We start from the raw sequence: 26,048 nt of genomic DNA, 5'->3' as shown, positions 1-26,048 counted from the left end.
GGGACTTTCAGATGCCCCTTCTAAACAACGAGTCCGAAATTCTAAATGGACCTGTTGCCACACAAGATTGTAAGACTGATAGCAGCAGGCATCTCATATCCTAATACACCTGCCAGTTTGTTGATAAAGACTGGGAGATGCTGCAGTCGAAGTTGAAGTTCCCTTTGGACATTGCTAATGATACTATTCCACTAATAACACAGCTCTTTAAGGGCACAGGTATGTGCCACTACCAAGTAGATAAAGGAATGACAGCATGAAACAAACTAAAGTAGAAATTTTAAAGAACATACTTGCTCTCATACACTTCTCTCTGTCTGACACCAGTGTCAGGCTATTGCTGCCTTCAGAAGTGCCTTCAGTAGGAAGGTATGAGTACATTGCCACAACACATGCAATGCATGTAGTTCTGGGGGCTTATCAAACAGAAACTGAAACTGTGAAACTGAAACTGTGAAACAGAAGTGAGCAAATGGCTTTTCTGTTTGGTTTCCACCTAGCCCTTCAGCAAAAGTCACTACTTAGCACTATTTCCAGACAGAGGCTGGAAAAAAATGCAGCTTCTATACCCTTACACCTACTAAGGAAGCAATATAAATCAACTTGCCTATCACATAAAGGACTAAAATCCAACTTGTGTCTAAATTTCATGTAACATTTTCTAATGAGGCTTCAAGGTGCCAGAAAAAAAAACCCAACAAAATATTACATTTCATAAAAGTTGTTTGGCCATCTATTTTTTCCTCCTTGAAATAGGTTCTTTTTGGTTCATAAAAGTATCTTTTTCATTAAGATGAATCTCTGTCCCTTTCCTCTATTAAAGATTTCCAACACAACTCAGCACTTACCACTTTAGTAATTCAGAACAGGTGCAATCACTCTTCTCAAAATTACATGTCTCCAAAGCCCAGTAGAACAAGACATTTTTTATCAGCAAAACTCCAACTGCTGTGTTTGGCATTACAATCCATCACATCTTTAACATACACTATTTCCAAGAATATAAGGGGTAGTTTTTTTACAACTGAAAGGAAAATTGTACTCAATTACTTGTCTACTTTTTACTCAAATTGATGCATACAAATTTAGTACCCAGTGACATACTGCAAGAATTAAGCAATGCTACCTTTAATACTAGTGATTGTATTTATACTTTCTGTACAAATACAGAAAGGTATTGCATTATTTGAATCACTTGACAAATACTGATTTTTATTATTAACTGAAAACAAACTGTACATTTCACAGAAGAGATACTGCAATCTGCATTGACCCTTGGTATCATTAAATGATTCATGGCTTTGCTATAGATTCCCTAAATAACTGCAGAAAAATGTAGACTCCATGTGAAAATCAATGTCATGTAATTTTTAAATTATATCTGTCTTCCCACAATACAGGTAGCCCTCCACTTTCACTCCTTATAACTGAGTTTTCAATTTTGAGTTTGCAGCATGGTTTGAGATAGAACCTTGTTAACATTCATGATTAATGATGAGTTATATCTCCACAGTGTTGTATCCCTGATGAGAGATTCACTGGGAAGGTTTCCTTGAAGGGCCTTCCTACAGTGATAAATGAGGGCAACATCCATGGGAACATTCACACTCTTCCCATAAGCACGTAGGACAGAATGGACTGAAGTCTGAATCACCTTTCGTGGATCAACTATCATTTTCCTGGGATTGATTACATCTTTCCTATCAGGCTCTCTGTATACATGCTGTAATATGTTAACACCTGGCACAGTATTCCAAGATGAAATGTTGAACATGCGAGAAGATACAGTTTCTGGGAAGATATGGTTCTCAAAGAGGAAAACACTAGTCCCTGGGTTTTGCTCCTGAAGACTGTTCATCATTGTTTTCCAGTCTGGGTGCTTAAGGGGAAGAATTATTTCATCAGCATCATTAAGGACCACAAACTTGCTCTTTTCCATGTTACGGTATATACAGTCATTTAGAGCCGTGATTTGTCCATAGTAGCCAATGTGTGTCCCGTCTTGCATGTAGCGCCAATCAGAAGAAACCCTGAGGTGTGAGTTTATTGGCCAGGGAATTACCTCAACAGTTCCTTCTTCTATATAAAACTTCAAGACTTTCTCCATCAGATGGCTGCAGTTGTTCTTATAGATCACCACTTTCTGTACTCCAAGAATCTTATACATTTCCATACTCTGTATAAACTGCAAGACATTGTTGTAGTTTCCAAACATGGCAGAAATGCACACGGTGAAGTCAACAGAAAAGGTCTCAGGCTTGCGATTTTTAATTTCAAACCTCGGCAGCTGGTCAATATTTCCATATGGAGACTGATGAATTGATACATGTGTTGGATCACAGTTTTTAGGTTCTAAACAAACTATATCTGTTGCACCGTAAGGGAATCCAAATCTGTCTGAGTGAACATCAATTTTTGCTTTTGATACATATATCTTTCCATTGGCCTGACAGCAGAACCAGCAGTACAGTTGTTTTACATCTTCATGGTGAACAATCCCAATCAGACGAGTGACTTTGCTTTCTCTGTCATCAAAGTATGGGGATATAATAAAAGTTTTGTTACCTTCTAATGCTGTTATTGTGCTAATGGCAATTTTCCCTCTACATCTTCTACCTTCTTGAATTACTTTTGGCTGATGAGAAAGTCTCTGTAACTTCAGATAAGAAACTGCAAGCATTGAAGTTACAGTCATAATGCACACAGCAGCAGCAAAGTAAGATTTTTTCCCAGCACACAACATTTTGAACGTGTCTAAATGTCGATGCAAATTTCGTTGTACTTTATGCTGCCTTATCTGCAGAAAAGAAAAGGCTGTATGAGATAATACTGACCCACAACCATTGCTCAAGAATTTCACAAACAAGATGGGGGTAAGTCTCTATCATAGTGCACTGACTTACTCAGAGAGCCAGCTACTGTGTTTTTATAAAAAACCAGTCAGACAACACGCATGCCTCTATTTGTCAGATGTGTGGAGCAGTTTCTCTACATGGAGGGTTCTGTAGAAGAATATAACAGAGGTCTACATACAGCAATACAATTAGTATTTTTTTTTCAAGAAACCAAATTTTAGAATATCCAATTTAATAACTAGGCAGTAATTCTTAAAGCAAAGCAAAACTTTTCGTTTTTTCCACCTACACAGTATGTATGTAAATTATGTTTAAAAAAAACAAACTCAACCAGACTTCTCACAGACAAGAATTAATCAAGTTCATAATAAATATGCTAATTGGGGATTACACATGATGATCCAGATATAATCACTAATTTATGAACTCCCTCACTTTCAGATCACCACAGATGAGACCATACACACAGAGGAAAGTCAATTCATACAATCCAGCAAAGGCAGGTGAACTCAATACAGGTATAAAACTCAAGTTTGCCACTCTACCCTACGTAACCCTGTACGAGGCAGGAGCTGCAGGAAAGGTCATCTCAATACTTACTAGAGATCTGGGCCTCTTCACACTGGATCAATGCTGTCTCAGCTCCTGGCATGATTTGGGGGTGAGGACTTAAACTCTTGCTGCTGCAGGCACAGGTAGGCAGTCCTGAGTGACTGGATAACTGAAGTCTTCAGCAGCATTTGTGCTAGCAAGTGCTAATGCCTCAGTGGGAGTTTATGGCACTCTCAAGCACTATTTCTGCAAGTGGACCCTAGATAAAAGTTCTCTACAAACTCATCTTTAGGTACTCAGATATGATCCATAAACAGAAAAGTGGCAGCAAGTCTCCTCAAAGGCCTGCTTGTACCACAGAGATTCTTGGGAAAAAAGGTGTCCCAGATTAATTAAATTCATGTCAGATCAGAAAACTGCATTGGTAGAAGAGAGTCTCCCCAAGTGCCAGCAGGAAGTGTGGAGTAAAATGCTGGGAAGGAATGAACTGATGCTATTGCATAAGACGACAAAAATGTTTCTAGCAGGCGAGAAAGAACTGCCTGTGCCCTCAAAATAATGTACCATATTTTCACAATTGCTATTTCATGAAAAAGTGAACTAGGAAGAACCACAGTCCTGAAAATGTCCCATACACCAAGGCTGAAGTGATTTGCAGCAGCCTTTGACAGCTACCAAGAAATTGCTTTTCGGAAGAGAATAGTCATAGGGGCACTGAAAATCTCACTACATCACACCAGGCACTAAGCAGAAAAGAAACAGCAGAAAGCACTGACACTTCTATCTCTGAAATGGAGACAGTATCCCCATAAAGCCTTAAAATTGACAGCAGAACAGCAAATACATACTAAGAATCTGCTATTGCCATACGACTTCCAGCTGGAGATTTGTGACTGAAAACAACTCAAACATTTTAAGTCTTTTTATGATACATTCTGAAGTACACGTATCCCCCAAGCATTCTTATTCCAAGGTTGTTATATATTTTAGTGTTTTTACAAAGAGAATGTCACATTTAACATTCTTCCCCTTGGTTTCATCTATTTATGACTTAAAATATTGATCTATCTTACAGAATAACTATTTTTTAATTAAAGAAATATCAAAACACGTCAACAGCAAATAACAAAATACATGTATTACCTGTTCTTCCTTCTCCTTTTTCTAGCAATAAATAACTAACAAGAAAAAAATATAACTTTTCAATTGCATTTTGAACAGCGAACACGGGAAAGGAAAAAGTACCTTTTACAGTAGATAGCAGAGTGGGGCTCTGTTTAGTCCTCCCTTCATTTTTTTTGCTAAGTTATTTTGCTAAAATAATCTACTAATTGTTTATTTTAAACAGATAAAAGCTTAAATACTTTTAAGGTAAATTGCAGTAATTGTTCAATACAGAACAATACTGTGAGGAGAAAAACTGATACAATACCTAAGATACTTCCTGGCACATTTTATTTCACATAGCTGTTGCTCTTTTAATGTCAGTAACAGCCACACCTACCAGAAAAACAAGTTTTCCTTCTCTTGAGCAAAGTACACACAGTTGTGTTGCAAGAACTTAATGCAAGTTACAAATGAGTATGGAGTTGTTGAAGAAAATCAAACATTTTTCATGGATTTTTTAAGGCTACTTAAGTTTTCCTCTGAAAATTAATCTCACATTTTGATATAAACCCAGTTCACACACATACTTTAAAAAAACTAGAAAAATAGACTATATATATATCTGCATTTCTTGGACAAATATTTTTTTCGTAACATGTTATAAGGCCTAGTTAGAACATGTAGATACAAATTCTGATTAGGAACTGTGACAGTGCTGAAACAACAATGAGTTCTAGAAGCCAAGAAAAAGAGCAAAATCAAGAGCTCAAAGACACATCAGAGCACTGACTCTTAAAGAAAAGAAATATGTAGTTATTTGATGAATGAAATTCATGGTTTCCTCAACACAACTCATTAATTTTGCTCTCCTGAAATAAACAGCACAAATATGCAGTCATAAAATACATGAAATCAGTGTAATTAAGAACATTACATTTATATTTCCTCACTCTAGAAAGGGTAAAATGGCAAGTTTTAACTTTAAAAGTATGCTTTCAGTATATTTAAATGCTCTTCGTTTATAGTAACAATTAATTTAGATTTTGCATTTTTTAATTCCAATTACTATACAAGTAAGCATGACAAATTATGCAGATTTGCTTTAATACTAAATTTACCTAATGGTATCAATGGCTTCTTTGCAGCATTCCACTTAACTGTAAACAGACTTTCTTCCGCCCCACCACCCTGCAGTAGTATTTATTACCTCCTCATCTTCATATTCATTACCTTTTCATTCAACAAAATTGTTGGCTTGGGTTGGACAGGACTTTAAAATATCTAGTCCCAATCCCTTTGCTGTAGGTGAAATCTTTCACTAGATTGAGCTGCCCAAATTCATCATGTTTCTCCTTATTTTGTTGGTCACAGTCCTGCTAAAATTTACTCTAAAACCTTGCATGGGATCAAGAACACACTTAAAAACTTTCATATATTTAAATCATCTTTATTTCCCCATCCTAAACCAAGCAATCACTCATGCTCTAGCCACACTGTACCACTATGCTCACAACACATTTATTAATCTCCCATTACAGGTTCTTCCAATAGCTTGTCTTTTTAGAATTTTGAAATTTTTTTTTTTTTGTATCGCCTTCAAATTGCATGTTGCCATTACCTTTGCTGTCCAACTTCTATTTTCAGACCTTCTTTTCCAACATCTTTCTAAAACCCTCACAACTAGCACTGTCCTTACTGAAAGCTGGTACCAATTGCTAATTTAGTTCAAAAATAATTTCTGAGAAATAATTAATCTCCCTCACATGCTCTATGCATTATGGCCTTCCTTTGTAATTTGTTTTGTTCACATGGCTGACAACTATTTATGCTGCTCATTTCAATATCTTGACAATGTCTACATTGCATTAAGTTTTTCATAACTCTCATCTTATTACTTTATCTTCCAATCTAGGGTAAGGATAGAGGGCAAGTGACAAGAGGTGACTGCAGAGTCTGAGTTGTTAATATGAAGTATTAGCTTTAGCAGTACAAGAACAATAAACAACAATCCGGGGTCCAATTAAAAATCCCCCACCAGAAAAACAGGCTTACAAAACTTACCATTTTTGAAAAAATGTTATTCGCTATCCTTTAGTTTATGATTTTTGTCAAAGGCAAAACCACAGATCACTGTGTTATTAACACAGTGTTAATATTAACAAATATGAACAATAATTTACCATCTTTATCTCAACTGCCTGTTGTTAATCTTTTGATAGCTTACTTTTTTAGAAAGGTTCTTTGACACACCAGGTGTCCTTCCTCTTTTATAAGATCCAAAGTCCGAAGCATATTGTTTGAAGGATTAAACTGAAGGCGGTATTTTTCCACTAATAAAATACTACTCTAAAAAATTAGTATCTATTTTTATTCTAAATACAAAGACACTAAACCAGAACAATATACAGTGTTGCCATGCAACTGTCAATATACAGTTGTTTTACTTATTTTCTGCCATTAGAACCGACAAACCCCACACTTCCTGTATACACTCAGGAACTTCTCCATTATAATCTGCTTACATCCGTAAGCCAAACTCCTCCTATTGTAAACATTTAAACTTTATGTCCTTTGAAAATCAAACAGATTGGGCAAAACAAAAACTGCATGACATTTAAAAGACTGTTATTTCAAATTTTTTCTTTCACACTCTACTTTTTTAGCTGGGGCAGAGTTAATTTTCTTCCTAGTTGCTAGCAGGGTGCTGTGTTTTGTGACCAAAGCAAGTGCCTCAAACACACTGATGTTTAGCTACCACTGAACAGTACTTACGCAGAGTCAAGGCCATCTCTGCTTCTCCTGTGGCTCCTGTCCCAGGAGTTGGATGGCACAAGAAGTTTGCATGGAACACAGCTGGGACTTCTGAACCAACCAACCAAAGGCCTATTCCACACCGTATGATGCCATGCTCCACCATCTAAGCTGGGGGTAGAAGGAGAAAGGGGGAAACACACGACATGACGGCACAGGGCTTCCCGAGTCACTGCTAAACCGGATGAAGTCCTGCTTTCCTGGAAATGGCTAGAAACGTGCCTGCTAAGAGGACACAATGGAGAGATTACACATTCTGTTTTACATGCTGCTTTGCTTTACCCTTTACCCTGTCTTTATCTCAGGGGAAACCCACAGGATTTCCCACGTCTGCCTTTCTGATTCTATCCCCATCCCACTGCAAGGGAAGGGTGAGCCTTGAGCTGCGTGCCCATATTAAGTCACAACACACACTGGAACTATGCTTTGGAGGAGTTTTGTATTCTTCAAATCTAAAGTTAACCTCCACCCTCAGTACGAATTCAGACAGAGACTCAGAAAACCTGGTTTGGACAATTAATAGGTACCTTTAACTTACCGTTAAGCGGTTAACTCCACTAGTGAAAAATAATGCTACAGCTGATCACCATCCTCCTATTTCTTGAGTGGAAATAAAATGCCGAATCTGTCGCGCCTCTCCCGCGAGCGCTGCCAGTCAAAGGGCGCCGAGCAGGCGCCGCTGCCGGACCTGCACCGGGGCGCCGGCAGGTTCACCGCGCTCGCACGGAGCCGGCAGCGCGCCCGCTTCCCGTCCGGCGGGACCGCCCTTCCCCGCGCGGGGCGTGGGCAGAGGCGCCGCGGAGCCCCGTCGCGACAGCCGTGCGGAGGTGGCTCGGCTCTGCCGGAGCCCTCGCGTCTCGTACCTGGCTCCCTCTGCGGTACCGACAGCAGCAACCGCAACACGCCTCTGCGGCCCGGGGCTGGTGGGAGCGCTCCGTCCCCTCACCTCTCGCTCCGGAAGGCGGCGGCGGCTGTGGCCGCGGAGACCCCTCGGCCCCCGCCCCGGCCGTACCTCAAGCAGAGCCCCCGCCCGGCGTGGTCCGGGTGGGGCAGTTCGCCCTTGGGGCGGCTGCTCGTCGCTTCGAACCGCGGTGGCGCCTCCGCGGCTTGCTGTGCACGGCGAGCGGCCCCGCCGGAGCGCGGCTCCAGGGGCCTCGGACGGAGGGACCCCCAGCGGGGCGGGGGCGGCCTTCCCCACCACGCCCCCGGCCTCTCCCGCCGCTCTCCCGGGTTCCCTGAGGCATTGGTGAAGGAGGCCCCATGTAAGACCGCGAACGGGGCAGCGCGGCGGCCCCTGGACGCTAACGCGCGCCAGCTGCGGGGCCGTCGGTCCGTGCCGGCGGCGCATTTTGGCGAGCAGAGCCTGCCCATCCCGGCCGCAGATCCGGACGCCAACGGCTCCGGAGCGCTGATTACTCAGGTCCGCGTGCTGTGCCCCGGGAGGAACGCTCCCACACACCACATCCTGGAAAGGAACGGCATAGACGGCACAAGTGCAAAAGAAGAACATCATCAGTTGGTGCACTCTTCTCGAGGAGGTCTCCGGATTCGACCCCGACGCCTGTCAAATGAACTTGTGTAAAATGGAGAAACACAAAGTAGCCATTATATTTTCAAAATGCACGTCAATTTTTTAAAAGTACAGGGAAATTGATAATTACACAATGATAAAAATCCAGTAGCTTACTGGAGTCCTGTCTGCTTTTAGAAATAGATGTACCAGCTGAATCATTTCTACAATAAAATACAAGGTTGGCATTCCTAGGAGTTCTGTGGTGGGATTTTCTTTTCTAGTGCCAAAGGCCATAAGGCCACAGACCTTTGTTCCAGTTATAGAGATCTCACACATAGAGTGTCTTTATTTCTGGGGAGAACACAGGAATAAAATGCTTATTACAATGAAATGCTTTAAATTTCATTATTACATTTAAAATTGTAGCATACCCAACACAGCTCTCTTTCAGAGCCAAAGCTGTGTATCTCCCAATGGATGTATCCTTGATGAGAGGTATGTCACACCAGTTTCCTGCAAAGACATGTAAATGGTGCTATTAGGCGCTTCCCAACCATCTGCAAATACCTGTAGAAAACAGCAGACTGAGGCCTCAACCACCCTATGTGGACCAAATAATTTTTTCCAATTTGAAAGAATAGCTTTCCTGGATACATTGATCCAGTTCACAACAGGTTCACATCTTTCCTACCAAGGGCTTGAGACCTGGATGAAGCATTCCACGTGGGGTCCCACAAGAGCTGAGTGGAGCGCGGGGCAGAATCACCTCTGTCACCTGCTGCCCACACTGCTTTTGATGCAGCCCAGGACACATGGCCAGGACATGGCCAGCACCCCCAAGTCCTTCTCACCAGAGTTTCTCTTGATCTTTTCATTAGAATTGTGTCAGCCCAAGCCACTCATCAAGCTTGTCCAGACCCCAGTCTTCAGGTGTGGCAACTGTATCACTCAGTTTGGTGTCATCTGCAAACCTGCTGTGTTAAATTTAAAGTGCAAAGAAATTTAAGTTTGTCTCTACTTCTTTGGACTTTCAAAATTCACTTGAAAAAGCTGAAAATTTGGAGGCTTTTTCAATTTTATCCTAGAAAGATTGATTCTGTTGTTTTATACTACTAAATGGCTAGACTCTGTGCTCCATAAAGTCTGTTCAATTATGTTACCATTCATTCACAAATAAAACATGCAATGCTGCCTTTGAGCTAAAACATTCCTTCTGTACCTCTACTATTCTTTTTCAGAGTATTTTATTGTCAACAGCATACATACCCTGCACATTTTTAAACTTACCACCAAATGCTATTACTGTTGTAGTAAACAAACTTTTTTTACATTAAAGTATTTAATTAGCAAAACAATCATTATTATCAATGTAACAAACTGAAAAATGCAGCAACTCGATACAAGACTGAGGTAACAAAATACTTTGCCAAAAACCTAGATTCCAACACCAGAGTTCTTACAGGTGAGACAGTTCACAAGAATTATAGAAAGAATCCTTTACACAAATGGCATGCAGTGGACTGCTGGAAAACACAGCCAAAAATAGTGCAACAGTTTCCACACAAAACAAACCAAAATTTTGAAACTGATTAACATTATAGTGTGACAAATCAGTCTCACTTTGAAAACTAGTTTCTTTGCCTCATTTTAGTGCTATTTGGAAAAACATGCATTTTGGCACTGAATTACATAAAAACTAATTAAATAAATAAATAAAAATAAATAATGGATAATTAAATAATAAAAATTAAAAATTAATTAGATTAATTAAATAACACATTAAATAAAACTAATAATATCACCTACAGTTATTATATCTTCACAATTCTAAAAATGGCAATTATGATATAATGTTTACTTTTACGTAACTATTGTAGTTGTTCTCTTTGATGGAGGAAAACTTGTATGGCTTGTGATTTTTTTTTTGTGGATATGCTGTAACAATCAGTAGTGACAGGCAACCTATTGTATTTCAATAGCAGCTTTCAATTAACCATAGAACTACCTGGTAATAGTAAATGGTACCAAATGGCATCATTACACCTGTAATCAGCAGCTACAACTGTTTAATACTTAAAGACCAATTTAAAATTGGTTTAAGATGTTTTACTAGTATTCTTTCACTGCCATCAATCTGAATTTCTCAATACTCTGCAGCAATTTCACAATTGTGCTATACAGAAAAGATGTTTAATCTCATTGATGACTAATCACAAAAATCCACAGGTGCAGAATAATGCAGACTATATCATAGCCTAACAGTCTGAAGTCATTCACTGCTGAGAGGATGTTACCACATTCAAAAGCTTCTACACCATCTCTAATGGCGTTCGATGCTCTGCCCTTGCAGATAACCATGTTTTTTCTAGTTCCAAGTTAAGTTAGCAAAGAAAGAGAAAAACGATACAAATATATATTTTAATTACCACTCTTTTCACACAGTTCCTCAGTTATCAAACAAATTTTATCAACTTTACATACACTTTCTCATGTCCCAGGATCTAAATGCAATTGTCGTCAGGAACTGTTTTTCTTGAAAACCTGGTATGTATTAGGCTTTCAGGATTGTAACATGAACTCTTAAAAGAACAATAAATTTACTTTTGACCTACATTTAACAATACAGTTGGTTTTTTCTCCTTAAGTTTCAAAATTAAAACATAAAAAATCATGGAAGTCCACAGAATACATACTGCTAATGCCAGGGAGCTTGTTCTAGTAGAGGTTCTGTTCACTTAAACTGACTTTCATGGTGTTCCTGGTTTGTAAGTTAGGGGCTGGCTTGCTAATTTCTCCTCTACGCAATCTTAGGAAAGTCAGAAGAGGTTCTCTGGTGATTGATGAAGTCTGAATAATGATGCTATATGGCAAGAGAGTTTCAAAAAGAAAAAGTGATGAATTTAACAAATGAACAGAAAATGATTCTGATTGCAGGAGTGCCAGGGTACAGCAGGAATACAGCACAGAGAGAGCTCCTTCAGAGAAGACCCAGTTACATTTCTTTTGTTTGTTCGTTTATTCTCTGGATATAGATGTGGAGACTTCTTTGTACTTGCTCCACTGTTAAGACAGTCTTTCCCTGCCACCACGATTTTATAATAGCAGTACCATCGACCAGTACTAATGTCCTGAAGTCACAACACATACTGGAATTAAGTGGAGCCAAGTCATCCACAGAAGGACAGAACAGAAACAATGATATGGAGTCATTCTGAGGAGCCAGGACCATGTGATATAAAACACATGATTACCTGCTTCCCTGTGCTAAGGGATTTGAAATGAACAACCAAACACCAAATTTATAAGCAACTATGCCACTGGTAAAAGAATGAAAGACAAACTTCAACACAACATAAATTTAAACATCCTTAAATCTATTACCAGTGTATTCCTGAGCAAAATAACTGAATGAAAAAGAAAACCAACTGTCCTATGCCAAAACACTTTTTTCCCAAATAGCTCAAATATGAACAGCATATTGTCCAGAGATTTGATAGAAAATTTGAGGCAGCCACATTGCTAAGCAACTCAGTGCACTTAGATTATAAAAATGTTGTTCCACAATTTTCTATTCTAATTGACACTTTGGAGCAAGTTAACACTGTCAATCATTCTGTGCATTAGAAAGAATTGAAACCCAACATGGGCCAAATATTCTTCAGTCACACAAAGCAGCTTAACAATAAAAAGAACCATTTGAAAAAGAACAGGCAGAAGATATAATGCTCGGTTTGCGGCCAAACACCATTTCATGCAGTCTCTGACCACAAATAGTTGAGGGCTCTAGAATCCTGCAGGAGTCAGGATTAATCTTCTGTCCATCTAACTTGTCTGCTTTCACTCAGTGCATGAGACTTTATCTGGTCCTAGGGATAACATTCACTTTCTGCTTTTAAAAGCTGTGTCAAAATCACTTTCAAGTTACATAGGAAAGTGCTGAAATATCTGTGGCTGGCTCATGTCAGGAAAACCATTCTCCTCTTCCTCCTTAGAGAACAATAACCTGTTTCTTCAGTTTGGCACTTGAAGTCACACCAGGTAGGAGAGGAAATTATTCGAATGACATTAGATTAGCAGGTACCTGGAAGAGATTGTAAATTACTCACAGAATCATTACATTAGGGAAAGATCTCTAAGATCATTGAGTCCATCCCAGTATGTTTGCTTTCATTTTCCATGCAACAGTCCCTTCTAAAGAAGAGATGAGGTTATCTTGCTTGAAGCAACTGAGAGTAGAGGTTATATGCTCTTAAGGTAACCAACCAAGCTAGACCTGCACAAAACCTGCTTTGATGGGAATTCTCTAATTTTAAATAATCTTTCTTTCTCCTATTGAAAAATTGGATCAGTGTACAGAATGAGGAATTATGTCTGTCCTGACAGAAATGCGTATGCACACAGATTGAAAGAGCTTTCCTAGTAAGGATTCTCTGGAATATTGGAAAAAGAAATAGGTAGAAATAGTTTTCATAACCTTACCTGAGGCTTGTTGCTTTTGCAGGCATCATCCAGATGTTTATGCCATAATATTGCATGAAACCTTGAACCAGTCTGAAACTTGTAAACATTGCCTACAAAAACAAGAAAATGAAAGACTTAGAATTTGCAGACAGACATGTAGCTTCAAAGGACTCTGATTTCTGTGCAGAAGCCAAAGTCCTGAAGTAAACTCTTACAGTAATTTGCACCTCAAATGCTCAAACGTGATGCTGCTAATATAACAGAGCCCACGTTATATACGTTATATACGTATAAGATGCTGCTAATATAACAGAGCCCACGTGAGGCATCTTCCCCAGCAGTTCTTGGGTGAAGCAAGTATGAGAACGTATGTGGCCTCACAGGCAGAAAGGCTGAATTACAGCCACAGAAAAGACCATGTAGGTCGGTGTGCGGCAAGAAAACAAAGAACACTTAGTAATAAGAGAACAAAGCCCGCTTGGTTAAGAAGAACCAGAACTACTCAGTCAAGGCAGGACAGATGTAACAAAGTTTCTAAAATGTAACAGACAGCAGAACCTCAGTAGTTGGCAGAAAAAAAACTGTTATATAAGCACTGGATTTAAAGAAAAAAGGCTGACGTGAATACTAGGAATGCAATCCCTCATATTATTGGTTAGCAGACGCATGAACAGTTACAGTATTGGCTGTGTGTGATATTCTAATCTGATACTGAAAATATTATAAAGCTATATACACTTTTAATAAATGTTTCTGGTTATACCACAACTGGGGACTGTGCATCATTCATACGCCGCAGGTCAGATCTAATTTAATCCTGGCTTTCTTCTCATCAAGGCTTCTGTAAACTTAGTTTTCTTCAATGTCCTACTGCAAATTGTTTCCTGCAATCAAATATTTTGTGCATTTTAGTTAACACCCAGATGATGCACTTCACAGAGTAGATGGGACTCCATATCCAGCACCAAAGCTGAAAACATGGAAACTGAAGAAAGCCTCAAGAACCTGTAAGCAGCCACTCAAACTGCAAAATAACTCCAGGAGTTTTCTTATCTTTTGAAGTTTTTGAAGTTTAATCAAGGGAAATGAGTTATGGCATTGCAAAATTAATTATTAAAAGGTGATAATTACTTAGCAGACTTATTTTGGTAAATGGTTTAATATTTTAATTGGCCTCAGTGTAAGTCAAGATTTGATACTGACTGATTTTAAGAAAGCTATTCAGAGACTTGGAGATCAGTGTATGGAGATACATGGATGTGCTGCAATCTCATATTAGCTGAGGAATTTCTGTAAAACTTACAGTAACTGTCAAAAGAAAGGAATCTCTGCAGGCAGCACAGAAGCACCACAGCATATTGTAGAAATACGTTCCATTTAATTTGTACCTTCCCTGGAAAATTTTGTATTGAAGAGCTCCCTCTTCAGTATTTATGAGTGCCACTGCAAGTTCTGTAATCTACAAGCTGATTAATAGATATTAATCTACTTCCTGTCACAGAAATGTAATGCAGACATTGTCCATCTTGCAATATCTACCTTTGTCAGGGTTATTTAGCTGGAAAATATCAGGATGCTCTGGGTCATCAGGCAGTGCCACCATCCAGCCTACAATGGAGACTTTTTTCCCAGGTGTAGATTTATACTGGAAAAGACAGACAAATCAGTCATAGCTGAGACTGTAGCAGAGATTAACTTTTGACTGTAGAAATTGTGCAGAAATATGGCTTAGCCTGGAACAGAAAGTACACTTTGGATGCCCTTCCAGATCTAGTTATGAGTACTCAATTTTTGGTTTTAGAATAAATTTAAAACTTACATGTTTTCTTTCAGTGCCTCTTAAAGCTTTTGCTCCGAAGTACAAAAGAGTTGATCCTGAAAGCATGACCCAGTATCTAGTCCACGAGGAGAGCTGAATGAAAAAGGAAAAGAATTAGGAAAAACTCTGCATACCTCTGACATTTCAAAAATTTATTCACAGGCAAGTCCAAGTGCTACCAAAGTTAATTTCAGAAACAAAGAATGGAGATAAAGAGTGTCTCCTGGTGTAAATCAGCCCAGCTACCTAAAGCTTGATGGCTGGCTGTGAATACAATCATTCTTTGTTGGGTATCTCATGGAAGTACCAGTACTGATTGTTTAGAGAAGAACAGTGTGCAGCCTTCTGCTGTACAGATCTTAGGCTTTTGATTTTTTAAAAAAACATTGAGTTGACAACTCTGCAATTCTTCAAATCTTTTAGCTCTGTACTAAATCTTTAGAACTGTACTGGGTTGCATGAGAAATACATCAATCAACTCTACAGAAAACAAATAAATTACCAAATGCATAGGACTAGAACCATGTGAAACCCTTGAATTCAAGTTAACTATGAATTGCCATGGCTTTGGTGCTGTGGGTGGCTGACCTGCAGCCTTTCCATTTTAATGTGATATCTTAAAAGCACCAAAATATATTGTAGAAATATGATCAATTGAATTTGTACCCTCCCATGAAAATTCTGTATTGAAGAACTCCCTCTTCAGTCTTTTATGATTGCCACTGCAAGTTCTGTAATCTACAAGCTGATTAATAGATATTAATCTACTTCCTGTCACAGAAATGTAATGCAGACATTGTCCACCTTGCAGTATCTGCCTTTGTCAGGGTTATTTAGCTGGAAAGTACCAGGATGCTCTGGGTCATCAGGCAGTGGTGAGATTTATTTCTGCCCTCACAACACTGCTTGCTGGTTACACAATTGCTTCACTCCTGCTCTGCTGTCACAGTTAGAAACTTGACTTGCAAACTGCTGTATATCAAATGACACACAAAGGTTGCAACCTTGTTACAGCCTGGTTATAACTTTGATCAGAAAATTACAATTGATAAAACCATTGTTTTGTGTGGTATCAAGCTGCAGGTTCAATATAATTTTGAAAATTAAACCAGCCACTAATGAATTAGGACCATAGGAATAATTACAATTAGAATCACTTACAGTAGGTTTCTTGCCTTCTTTGAGCAGCGTTTTTCTTCTTAAAGGCCCTTCCATGGTAATGACTCCTGTAGAACCACCTGCTGTGCAGCTGCATGCACCTGTTGGGCTGGAGAGACAAAGCATTCCTCTGTTTGAGCAGATGAATAAGGATGATAAGTAAGCAATATAATTTAGCCCTAAATATATCTTATCCTGCACTGCTTTATGTATATTGTATAACTGAAATGTGACTCTAGAATATGTGTTTTCATAATCTAGCTATCAAATAGGAACCAAGATCTTTCAAAAAGGTTTTATTCTGGGGGCTTAGACATGAAAAAATAAAACAGAATAAATACTGAAACCCAAAGTCAAAGTGAAAACAGGCAATTTTCTTTTTTTTATTCTGGTAAATTACAGCAATTACCTGAATTTCTGGAAATTTTTGGCTTACAATTGTACAAGAGCTCTTTTTTACAAGAGCTCCCACAAATGATATTTTAAATTAAATGAAAATATCTTGCCTAATTGGAAAAGAGTTGGGAAAACTATGTTAAAAAAATAAATTAAATAATTATTAATAATTATTAAAAGTAAGTTCAATAATTTATTTACAGAGATTAGAACAGTTTTTCCTTTTCCAGGATGAACATAAAACATACCACATACAACAGTGAGAAAGAGATACAACTGACAGAACCCAAGTGTAAGCAAAGTTAGAAATGCAAGCAGCCATTAATAACACCACAACCCAATGTTGATTGGTAGGTTATCTGCTGCTAACATCTCTTCATTGCCACGTGCTCACAACCCTGATGTTCTTATGTGGACCAACAGGGTTTAGCAGCGCCAACTGAATCATGTCTGATAACGAACACAAGGAAAAGGACGTGTACAATCTACCTCGCAGCTGTGAAAGGAACACATTTATTTATCTGTCCATAAATGAATCTGAACTCATGCTGGGGCCAAGTGACATGCACAACCACGTCTAGGGAAGGACAGCCCTTCCAACTGCCAGGTGCATCTTCTTCCACTGCATGCACCTGCCTGGCCTCTGCTAATGTGCATTCTTGCCAAGTCTCTATTTGACAGAGGCAGTAGAAGGTTTCAGAAAAGGAAGAACGACCACAAGCATTAGATTTACTTGGTGGTGGATAAATGTAATAAACGTATTTTAGGGAATAACTCTTCTTTGTGGATTTAAAAGGCTTTCCACATTTTAATCTTTGTACATTTTATATTTCTAGCTTTTGTATGTTTTTGCAACAGGTCTACCATGGTCATGTTAAGAAAGTATTTTCCAGGAGCAGCTGCAATACCTGAAATACTGTTCCAAAATGTATTTCTTTATGAATTTATAAAGTATGTATTTTTATTTTTGTCTAATCTCTAACTTGTACTCTTACCAGATGTTACTGGCACAAGTAAGGCAGCTGTAATTTATATATTATATCGATACTTCTACAATGGCTGAAGCAAACTAATTTAAACAAAATAAAATCTGACTGGATTTAAACTGCAACTAAATCACAGTATTTGCAGAATACTGATCCAGGGCCCTATTTTCTTAACTGTTTGAACATATGTCTTCATTTGCCAGCATCACAGAATTTGTCAAGTTCAGGCCAGGTATACACAGAAGGAATGATTTTTATCCCTCAAACTAGATAAAATTTTGTGTCACCTCTCTTAGGCCTGCAAATGGATTACCTGCTTCTAGAAAGTCCACTTCTTAGTGACTAGCAACATTGTGAGCACCTACATATGACTTGTGGATGTTCCCTCTCTTACTTGAGGTCCAAGGTCATACCCTTTTACTGAACAAAATCAACACACTACACAGACACGGACAGATATTATGGGTAGCTGTCTGGTAAATCAGGAAACAGATTGTGGGAAAGGGTCAAGAAGGCATCCTTCTAACATCACCACTTGTAATAGGAGTCAAAGACGGCCTTCATGACAAACCTGCTTCCATAAAGGTTTTATAAAACCCTACGTAAAGCCTAGTTTTCTGCAAAACAGAAGCCAGACATCATTAGTTAAATCAATAGCTAAACTGAATTTCATCTGAATGGGCCATAACCCTGCCTTACCATTAACAGGAATTCTTACAAGCAGGAGGGGGAGACTTTGTAAATTGTTATGGTCGTACAAGGATATTTGGACACAAAATACATTACACTAGGAAAGCATAAAGACCCAAATTGAAGTTTAGCACCATACAATGAAAGAAGCAGACCCTGAACTGTACCTGTAGACACAGCTTCGACTCCGAGGAGAATTCCTGATTGGTACCCTCCAGTTAGGTCCCAGCGTGGCATATAAACGACCCCTGTTTGTGAATGCAAATATCTGATAAGGGATATTCTAGTTTGAGACTTCAGCAGTTAAGGTTTGGTAAACATGACAGAGATAGTTCCCAATCTTTTCAGGTCCAATACCTTTACAGTGCTTTATTTCAAAATGTTTGCCATTTTTTTTCCTAACTAATCAATAAATTGATAAAAATAACTATTGATTTAGGGCTTACCTATGTTAGGGATCATTTGTGAATTTCTTAGCTAAGTCTGTAGAGTGCTCAGTGAGTGTACATGAAGACTAACTCACCTTTCAAGCCCTGACGGCAGCTCCTCACTAAATTCTGAGCTTTCACTGCTATCTAGAAAGAGAGTAGTACAGAGAAGGAGTAAGAAAACCACCCATGTGAAAATACAAAGCCAGTGTATGTGGATCACCAGAATACTCTTTTGTATAGTACCGTGGACACCACTTACTCAAATCATGTTTTTAAGAAGTGTTTAGAGTTCATGGTAAAATCTTTAGTTGAAAGAGGCTTACATGAGCCTCTCCATTTATATTATCTCACTCTCAACTTATGTTATTGCTGTGTTTTAATACCATTACTTTAATTTTCATCATGCTTCTACTTCAGAAGCTGAGCACTTCACGTACATAAAATCCAGCTCCTTTGTAAGACAATATTTCTACCACAATATCCATAAGTCAATTGAAGTTATTAGATATGGTATCATGGTTTATTTTCAAGAAGCAAACACACCTCTAATAGATCTATCAGCTGTATGCTGCTGCTAGGAGTTAATAAAATATATATACATATATGATGGTATTCATAACTAAAGTTCCTATCTCTCCTTCAAGCCCATCACCTATCTGTCCCTCCTGTTTTGGCACAGCTGTTTAGCTCACAGTTTTAATTTGCCCAGGACTGATCTTCTAAGCCTCAGTTTTAATACAGTGAGCTGTTCCTCTATTTTCAGAAGTGCAAAGATCATCTCAGTGTCCAACTCTTGGTCAAGAAATGTGCTATCTTTTACAGTCAATTGCTTATTCTAGAAATTGCCCAAGCCTCGTAAAAGGTGGCTTTCTCTTGCTTAGAACACAGATTCTTGATCACTTTTTTGATATTATAATAATTGCTTTATTATAATACCATAATATGTTCATGTTACGTTTCTTTGTAAGTCTTAGAGAGTACAACCAAACAAATCCCCTACCTTCTAAAACATATATTCAAAATTAAAGCTTTCTGTGTGTAAAGGTAGCTTTTAAAATACATATCCACTTTCCCTCTGGTAAAAGCTGACAAACAATTTGTGTCACACACCGAGCATCTACAAAACCAAACTTCATGCCCCTTTACCAAAAGCATCAGCGGATAATCGAGGAAAGCTGATTATCCACTGGTTGACCAGGTAGCAGTTCTGTATCTACTTTCATCCACGAAAACAACCAGTCTTTGCAAGGGAACTAATAACCTTCCTAATTCTCTGCCTTCGGACAGGGAGTGTGCAGCGCCCTGGGGACAGGAGCAGGGTGTCGCTCCCAGGCAGGCGATACCTATGGAGAGGCCGTTGGCAAGGCGCGCGCTGGGCGCGTGGCCGCGCGCGGGGCTGTGGCACTCCAGGACGCTGTCGTCCAGCAGGTGCCGCGGCCGCTCCGTCGGGAAGGTGGCGCTTTTGCTCTCCACGACGCTCAACTGACACATCATACTGGAACATGGAAGAAGAGAAAAACATGAAACCCCTCTTATGTCATCTAACAGCAACCCTTGGCTCACATTATTTCCACTCAGCCTCTGCCTCATCAGCAGGTTATTAAGGAGCAGGCAATTATACGCTACCACGTACTGTACATATGCTCCTTTACTACCAAAATGAGTTTCAGATTTTACTTCTCTTTGTCAGTAACAATTACTAAATTTCTGCAGCTGGGAAGCTGTAAATGTTTTAACTCCTCCGTATAAAACCTGAACATCCTTGGTGGCAGCAAAAGCAGAAACCCAGAAAAAGGAGACACACCAGGAATCCACAGACCAAAGTGGATAAGCAGCTTTCAAGTATTGCCAGTGCCTGGCACTAGCAGAGAATAGAGTCAGCAAAAATAACAAAAGTGTAAAGAGAAAACCTAGAGAATACATAGTAGAGCCTGAAACATTTTTTGCAATACAAGAAATGGAAAAGACAAATACTAGCATGTTCTCTGCTGCTATCTTAAATTTTTGTGACACGTGTAACTGCCTGAGCATGAGACAGCTGAGATTACGCACTTGTTTCCTAAGCTGTGACTCTTCCGGTGCCTTGGTACAGGAGGTGTAGGTAGACTTGCTGCTACTGAGGCATCAGGACATGTGGGTCTCCTGCTGAATTTCATAATTGCTGATATGTCAGACGGACCTAAAAGACAGAGATTATTTAACACCGGACTGATGCAAATTCCAGAAATTTCATTGGCTGGTGTGTACAGGAACTGATTAAAATTAATTTTTACAGATAACCAAAAGGCACAATTTCTGAAGCACTGTTTCTTGCCCATTAGGGTTACACATCCATTTTTGTTATAAATTCATCTCCATAATCTTGAACTCCCTGGAGTAATTTTTAAAATAGTTTTGCTCATACTTTTAACAATGAACTACAAAAACTCTCAGCATCCTTACAACAGCTGGATGTGCCAAAGCATAATATACAGAGCCATAAAGTCGGTTTGTACTTCAGGTGTGAACAGGAACGTTCACACGTGTTTTGAATTTTCTTCACAACTTCATGTTGTGAATAAACTGTAAACAATCTGCTCATACTGACTCACAGCTTGAGCATGTAAGAAAATCCAAGGGCTCTTCATATACCTAATGGACAGACAGATGCATTACTTCTCAAACATCTATGAGCTCTAGAGATGTCTCACTGCAATCATTCTTCCTCTCAATTTACAGAATTTATGAGGCCTCACAGAAAACATGGACAAACTGGTCTTGTTCCAGCTCCTCGATGCTGTTCACAAAAGGCAGGCAGTGACCTTTGCAATACAGTGGAAAACACGGACTGTCATCATCCTCAGTAAATACCAGGCTCTTCTTGGTTTCACAGCAAACAGCTGAGATTTCACTTTTAAACACTTAGTTATGGCATTGGTGCTTGTGATGAAAGTGGGAACAGTGGTCATGAAAGTCTTCATCTGCCCCGTATCTTTCTCCTTGGGACAGTCCAGGTGCTAGCAGAACAGACTTTCCTCTACATTACAAAAATCACTTCTTGGAGGTTCCAGCAACCTCAGCTTAGTCGGCTTCTGGACTCTTACCAAAACCCACTCATTAAGAGGTTGACACAAGAGGAAACTTTGTGATGTGAAAAGCCATGTACAATCATCATCAGAATATTTACAAAAGTGTCTGGCATCAAATAAGTAATAAACTGAAACAGAAAAAAAAACCCCTCAAAACCAATCCAAAACACCAACATTCCACGGCACAGTTTGACAACAGGATGTGAACATGAACTTTTAACAGAAATGGTTCTGAGAGACAAGACTTCCCAGGGAAGTGGTCATGGCACCAAGCCTGTCAGAGTACAAGGTAAAGCTGGTTATATCACAACACTCTTAGTGATATAATTCAGTTTTGTGTAGCCCTGCAAGGAGCAGGAAGTTGGACTCAATGATCCTTACAGGTCTCTCCTTAGTTGAGACATTCTATTTGTTATACAGGCTGCTCTCTCTACCCTGATGCACCCTGAAGGAAGGTATCAACTTCTGCCTTGAACTGAGGATTCATGAGACACAAAAAGAAATAGGAGAAACAGTAATGAGTTTGTCCTCAAAAGGAGGACAAAAAAAAAAAAAAAAGGACAAAAAGTAAGAGGCAAAAAAACCCCAAATAAATGCAAGATGCTTTCCTGCCCATACTCACTCTGCAATATAGATTTATATCAAGTTGTAGGAAACATAGAAATTAATTCCAAGTTATCTGTATTTTTATTTCACCCTAGCCCAGACTCTGGAATTTCACTGTGAACTGGATTGTAACTAGGAAAAATTGCAAAGCGTTTTCCCTAGCAGTAAGGGGAAAGATTTAATCCACAGAGTGTTCTGCACATTTGAGCAAACAGTGCATTATGTTGCTTAATTAATAATGAATTGAGCCGCAAGACAAGCAAAAAGACACAACTTCTTTTAGCAATACAGAGAGGAGGGACAAGTTTGTTAGAGGAACCTTCAGTAGTATTACTCATCAGACCATCAATTTAGTAGGAGAACAAAGACAAAACAGTTTTTAAGCATGTTTTCTGCCTCATTCATATATATCATCAGGACAGCATTTCTGCCTGCCCATCTTTGCTACCAACACACAACTGCAAATTTGTGAAATACAACAGTCATAGCATCAGTCACTGGCATATGCAGCTTCAGAGAAGGTCTTATACCTAATGGCCACGTGCAGTTTAAAAAAATGCACTTTCAGTCATTACTTCATCCAGCGATTCACCTAAAGACACACATCTGGGATGTTGGAGAGGGCCCAGTACAATGTGCTTGCTGCACATACAACTAAAATTTTGATGCATTTGGGCTGTAACACAACACAGGAAGCTTCTTCCCTAAAACCAAAGCAGTTCATCTTCCATTTCTGCCATGGAGTTGAAGCACAAATGAGGACAGAAAAAGTATGATTATGAATGCAATTATGTGTTGCCTAGTTTAATGTAGAAACTGTATGGATTCATAATTCACCATTAGGTCTGAAAAATCTTATCTGCTGCATTAGTAGCAAGAATATACATTTCACTAAAGTCTTTTACCACGGATTTTCATTACAAATTAAAATTTATGCAGAGACAAAACAAATGCCTTCAGAAGTTTCAGAAATTCTTACAAGTTCTTTAGTTTGAAAACTTCCAGTCCTTCGGATGGACTAGGTTCCCAAAAAGGAAGTTTGCTCTACATGCTCTCTTTCTAGTGCCTTTCCATCAGATACTTTTCAACTTGTGAACAGGAAAATACTTAGGATTATTAAGATATTTATTACCTGCTAAGAAGTCTAAAATATATTGGAACTGAAACCCAGGATAAAAACAGTGGCAGCTAAAAAAGAATTTCCCTGAAAATTATGAGCATTTATCAGCAAGAGTTTCATCTGAAACTCAGCATAAACTTCAGAGTTAATATGCCCACTCTGAGGCTTGTCCCTTAATTTGGTTGCAGGATTTGTTCATTTTTATATTGCTACCTGCTGTGTCATTCAGGTGTTTCTGATGCCAGTTCTCAACCTTGATTTACATTAAGTTTTTTTCAAGTGGATGACATTAAGTTCTTTTAAGTTCACTGAATGCTACTGAAGTATTATTTTTAACAAGTTACTGAAACCACAGCCTGTGACATAGCAGAAATCTTAAGGCATAGCCCTGGAGGATTATCAGTATAGTGCAGTGCTTTTTCACATAGACATTGCGCCACATGTAGAAATAACTGTTAAATTTTGTAACACATAATAGTTTAATGGTTAAGTTTCTCACAGGGGAGAATCAGGGACCTGAAAGCAGTTTGATTGACTTTGTTCCAAAGCATTGATATGCAACAAAACAAAAGCATGAGACTGCATCAAAATTACTTTATCAGAAAGAACAGCAAAATAACAAGTCCACTGCTGACACAATCAAGTTATTACAAAATCAAAGCTGGCTGGATTTGACTCCAGGTAGGTTCAAATGTTACTATCAAAACTACAAAGAGTAAGAGATATTATCTAGCAAGAAATAGTAGTTTGAGACTTTTCACTCTATGCTCCCTTTTTTTCTCCCTCTCTTTAGGGAGCATGGACTGAAATTTACTCTAATATGATTGCAACATGAAACTATCTAAAGATTGATCATTATAAAGATGATAATTACTTGACTGAAGCAAGAGCTTTTATTTCCTGGACTGCTTTAGAACAGAAAAAGTTTGATAAACTGCCACCCTCCCCCTGAAACAAATTATGTAGCATGTCTAAAAGGACTCCACATGTCAGATGATAATATAATAACAGGGAATATTATGAATAATATAAAAAAATATTAGGGACTAAAATTTCAGCTGACATAAAAATATTGCCAGGCTTAAGGTGCGACATGTCAAGGGTGACAGTTTGTGGAAATAGGTGTAAGAGTCTTACAACTTAAGACAACAGTCCAGCTTGGCTTCCTTGCTATTATATATGGCAATCACAATTGCTTGCACCAGTCCTGTCAAAGAAGGAAATGGATCTGGGTTGACAGACCACTGCAACAGGCTGCCTAGAGAGAGCTCGTGGAGCTTCCTTCACTGGAGGTATTCCAAAGCCATCTGACACAATCCTGTGCCATGTGCTGTAGGATGACCCTACCTGAGCAGGGAGCCTGGACTAGATGACCCACTGCGGTCTCTTCCAACTATGTTGTGATTCTGTGACTTATTTAAATTCCTAGTTAGGTGTCTTCAGTGAAGATTCTGATGGCAGAAAACAGAATGCTTTGTGGGATCAGATGAAAACAGAAATATCATCTGTGCTGGTATTTTATGGTTGGACTGACCATTTTCAATGCAGTTCTGCATTCTCCTCTTCTCCAAGGAGAGAAGGACATCCATACAGTTTAGCTCTGTTAGCCCTGTGCTAAGGTAATAAGAACCTGAACTTAAACACATTTACATAGTCTGCTCTGCTTTACATATCTGCTCTGCTGCCAAATGTCTATGAAGAAGAATGGTGAAGTTTATAGAGTTCTCCTCAGCTGGCTACACTTAGAAGCAAGAAATCTGGGGTACAGTGAGTGTCAGCATGAGTTACGGGGCATCGAGCAGATGACCTCATTTCTGTAAAGGAGTAAGAGACAAAGAGAGCCCACGTCAAGAAGGATGCCAAGAGGGTAAGCAGTGAGATACTGATGACAACTGCACAGACCAAAGGGATGTTTATGGACATACCAGACTGCTGAGCAATTAGCTGGGGAAGTTATGCCTGATACTGCTGATAACAAAATTCCAATACTTAAATTCATTTGGGATTGAGTTATTTTGCCCCTTTTTTCCAATAAGTGAAGTCATCTGCTACTGCTAAATCTTGTCTTTACTCTTCTGGCTCCACTCCTAGTGCATACTGTTACCATGATTGCTATTCTGTTATTTTGCCTTTCATGGAGACAAAGCACTCTTAGCAGGATTTTCCAGTCAGCTGGCATGAACAAGGGTTAGTTTGGTTTTCATTATTTCTCAGCATCATTTTCAAGATTATGCTGACATGCACAGGAATGATGTATAAAAATATTAAAATGTTATTAAAAATGTGTTTGCATTAGGGAACGTGAGACAACTTCATCAGAGCAAGTCAAATGCTGTTCAGAGATCTGTGGCAAGAACATTTGGAAAAGTTTACACATATCCCAAAGGATCTCACTGTTTTTTCCTTTGCATAATTTTTCCATGAATAATCCTTCAAATGTTATAAATGAATGTTACTTTTGCAATCCTTCAGTAA

At 38.9% G+C, this 26,048-nt stretch overlaps 2 protein-coding genes across 8 annotated transcripts in view; both read right to left on the bottom strand.

The window, feature by feature from the left end:
- Positions 1 to 8,916, bottom strand: LOC121336845. Its single transcript, XM_041406370.1, has 3 exons — positions 8,189 to 8,916; positions 7,287 to 7,550; positions 1 to 2,525 (listed from the first exon to the last, which is right to left on the bottom strand). The coding sequence occupies exons 1-3, from the start codon at positions 8,836 to 8,838 to the stop codon at positions 1,436 to 1,438; spliced, it is 2,004 nt and encodes a 667-aa protein (XP_041262304.1). The 5' UTR covers positions 8,839 to 8,916; the 3' UTR covers positions 1 to 1,435.
- A 108-nt stretch (positions 8,917 to 9,024) lies between these two features.
- RALGPS1 (Ral GEF with PH domain and SH3 binding motif 1) overlaps positions 9,025 to 26,048 on the bottom strand; it is a 68,885-nt gene continuing 51,861 nt past the window's right edge. For 2 of the 7 annotated variants that reach the window (XM_041406373.1, XM_041406375.1), the window contains 9 exons: positions 20,832 to 20,958; positions 20,123 to 20,274; positions 18,872 to 18,923; positions 18,516 to 18,596; positions 16,280 to 16,385; positions 15,119 to 15,211; positions 14,839 to 14,944; positions 13,318 to 13,409; positions 9,032 to 12,919 (listed from right to left, as the gene is read on the bottom strand). In XM_041406373.1, coding sequence (XP_041262307.1) covers positions 12,890 to 12,919; positions 13,318 to 13,409; positions 14,839 to 14,944; positions 15,119 to 15,211; positions 16,280 to 16,385; positions 18,516 to 18,596; positions 18,872 to 18,923; positions 20,123 to 20,274; positions 20,832 to 20,958 — 839 coding nt within the window. In that variant the 3' untranslated portion in view covers positions 9,032 to 12,889. Of the gene's footprint in view, positions 12,920 to 13,317; positions 13,410 to 14,062; positions 14,184 to 14,838; positions 14,945 to 15,118; positions 15,212 to 16,279; positions 16,386 to 18,515; positions 18,597 to 18,871; positions 18,924 to 20,040; positions 20,275 to 20,831; positions 20,959 to 26,048 lie in introns of those variants that run through there. The other 5 variants (XM_041406371.1, XM_041406372.1, XR_005952825.1 and 2 more) reach the window with 4 other exon arrangements.

Source organism: Onychostruthus taczanowskii, unplaced genomic scaffold, assembly GCF_017590055.1.
Source record: "Onychostruthus taczanowskii isolate IOZ18803 unplaced genomic scaffold, ASM1759005v1 scaffold25, whole genome shotgun sequence".
Classification (NCBI taxonomy): Eukaryota; Metazoa; Chordata; class Aves; order Passeriformes; family Passeridae; genus Onychostruthus; species Onychostruthus taczanowskii.
The sequence above is the reverse complement of the archived record's forward strand: the minus strand, read 5'-3'. Positions and strand labels throughout refer to the sequence as shown.

Coding starts and splice junctions, on each gene's coding strand:
- LOC121336845 (XM_041406370.1), bottom strand. CDS start 8,838: ATGATGTTCTTCTTTTGCACTTGTGCCGTCTATGCCGTTCCTTTCCAG. Junction 7,551..8,188: donor GGTACCGCAGAGGGAGCCAG/GTACGAGACGCG, acceptor GTGTCCTCTTAG/CAGGCACGTTTCTAGCCATT. Junction 2,526..7,286: donor AGAGATGGCCTTGACTCTGC/GTAAGTACTGTT, acceptor CTTTGATGACAG/AGAAAGCAAAGTCACTCGTC.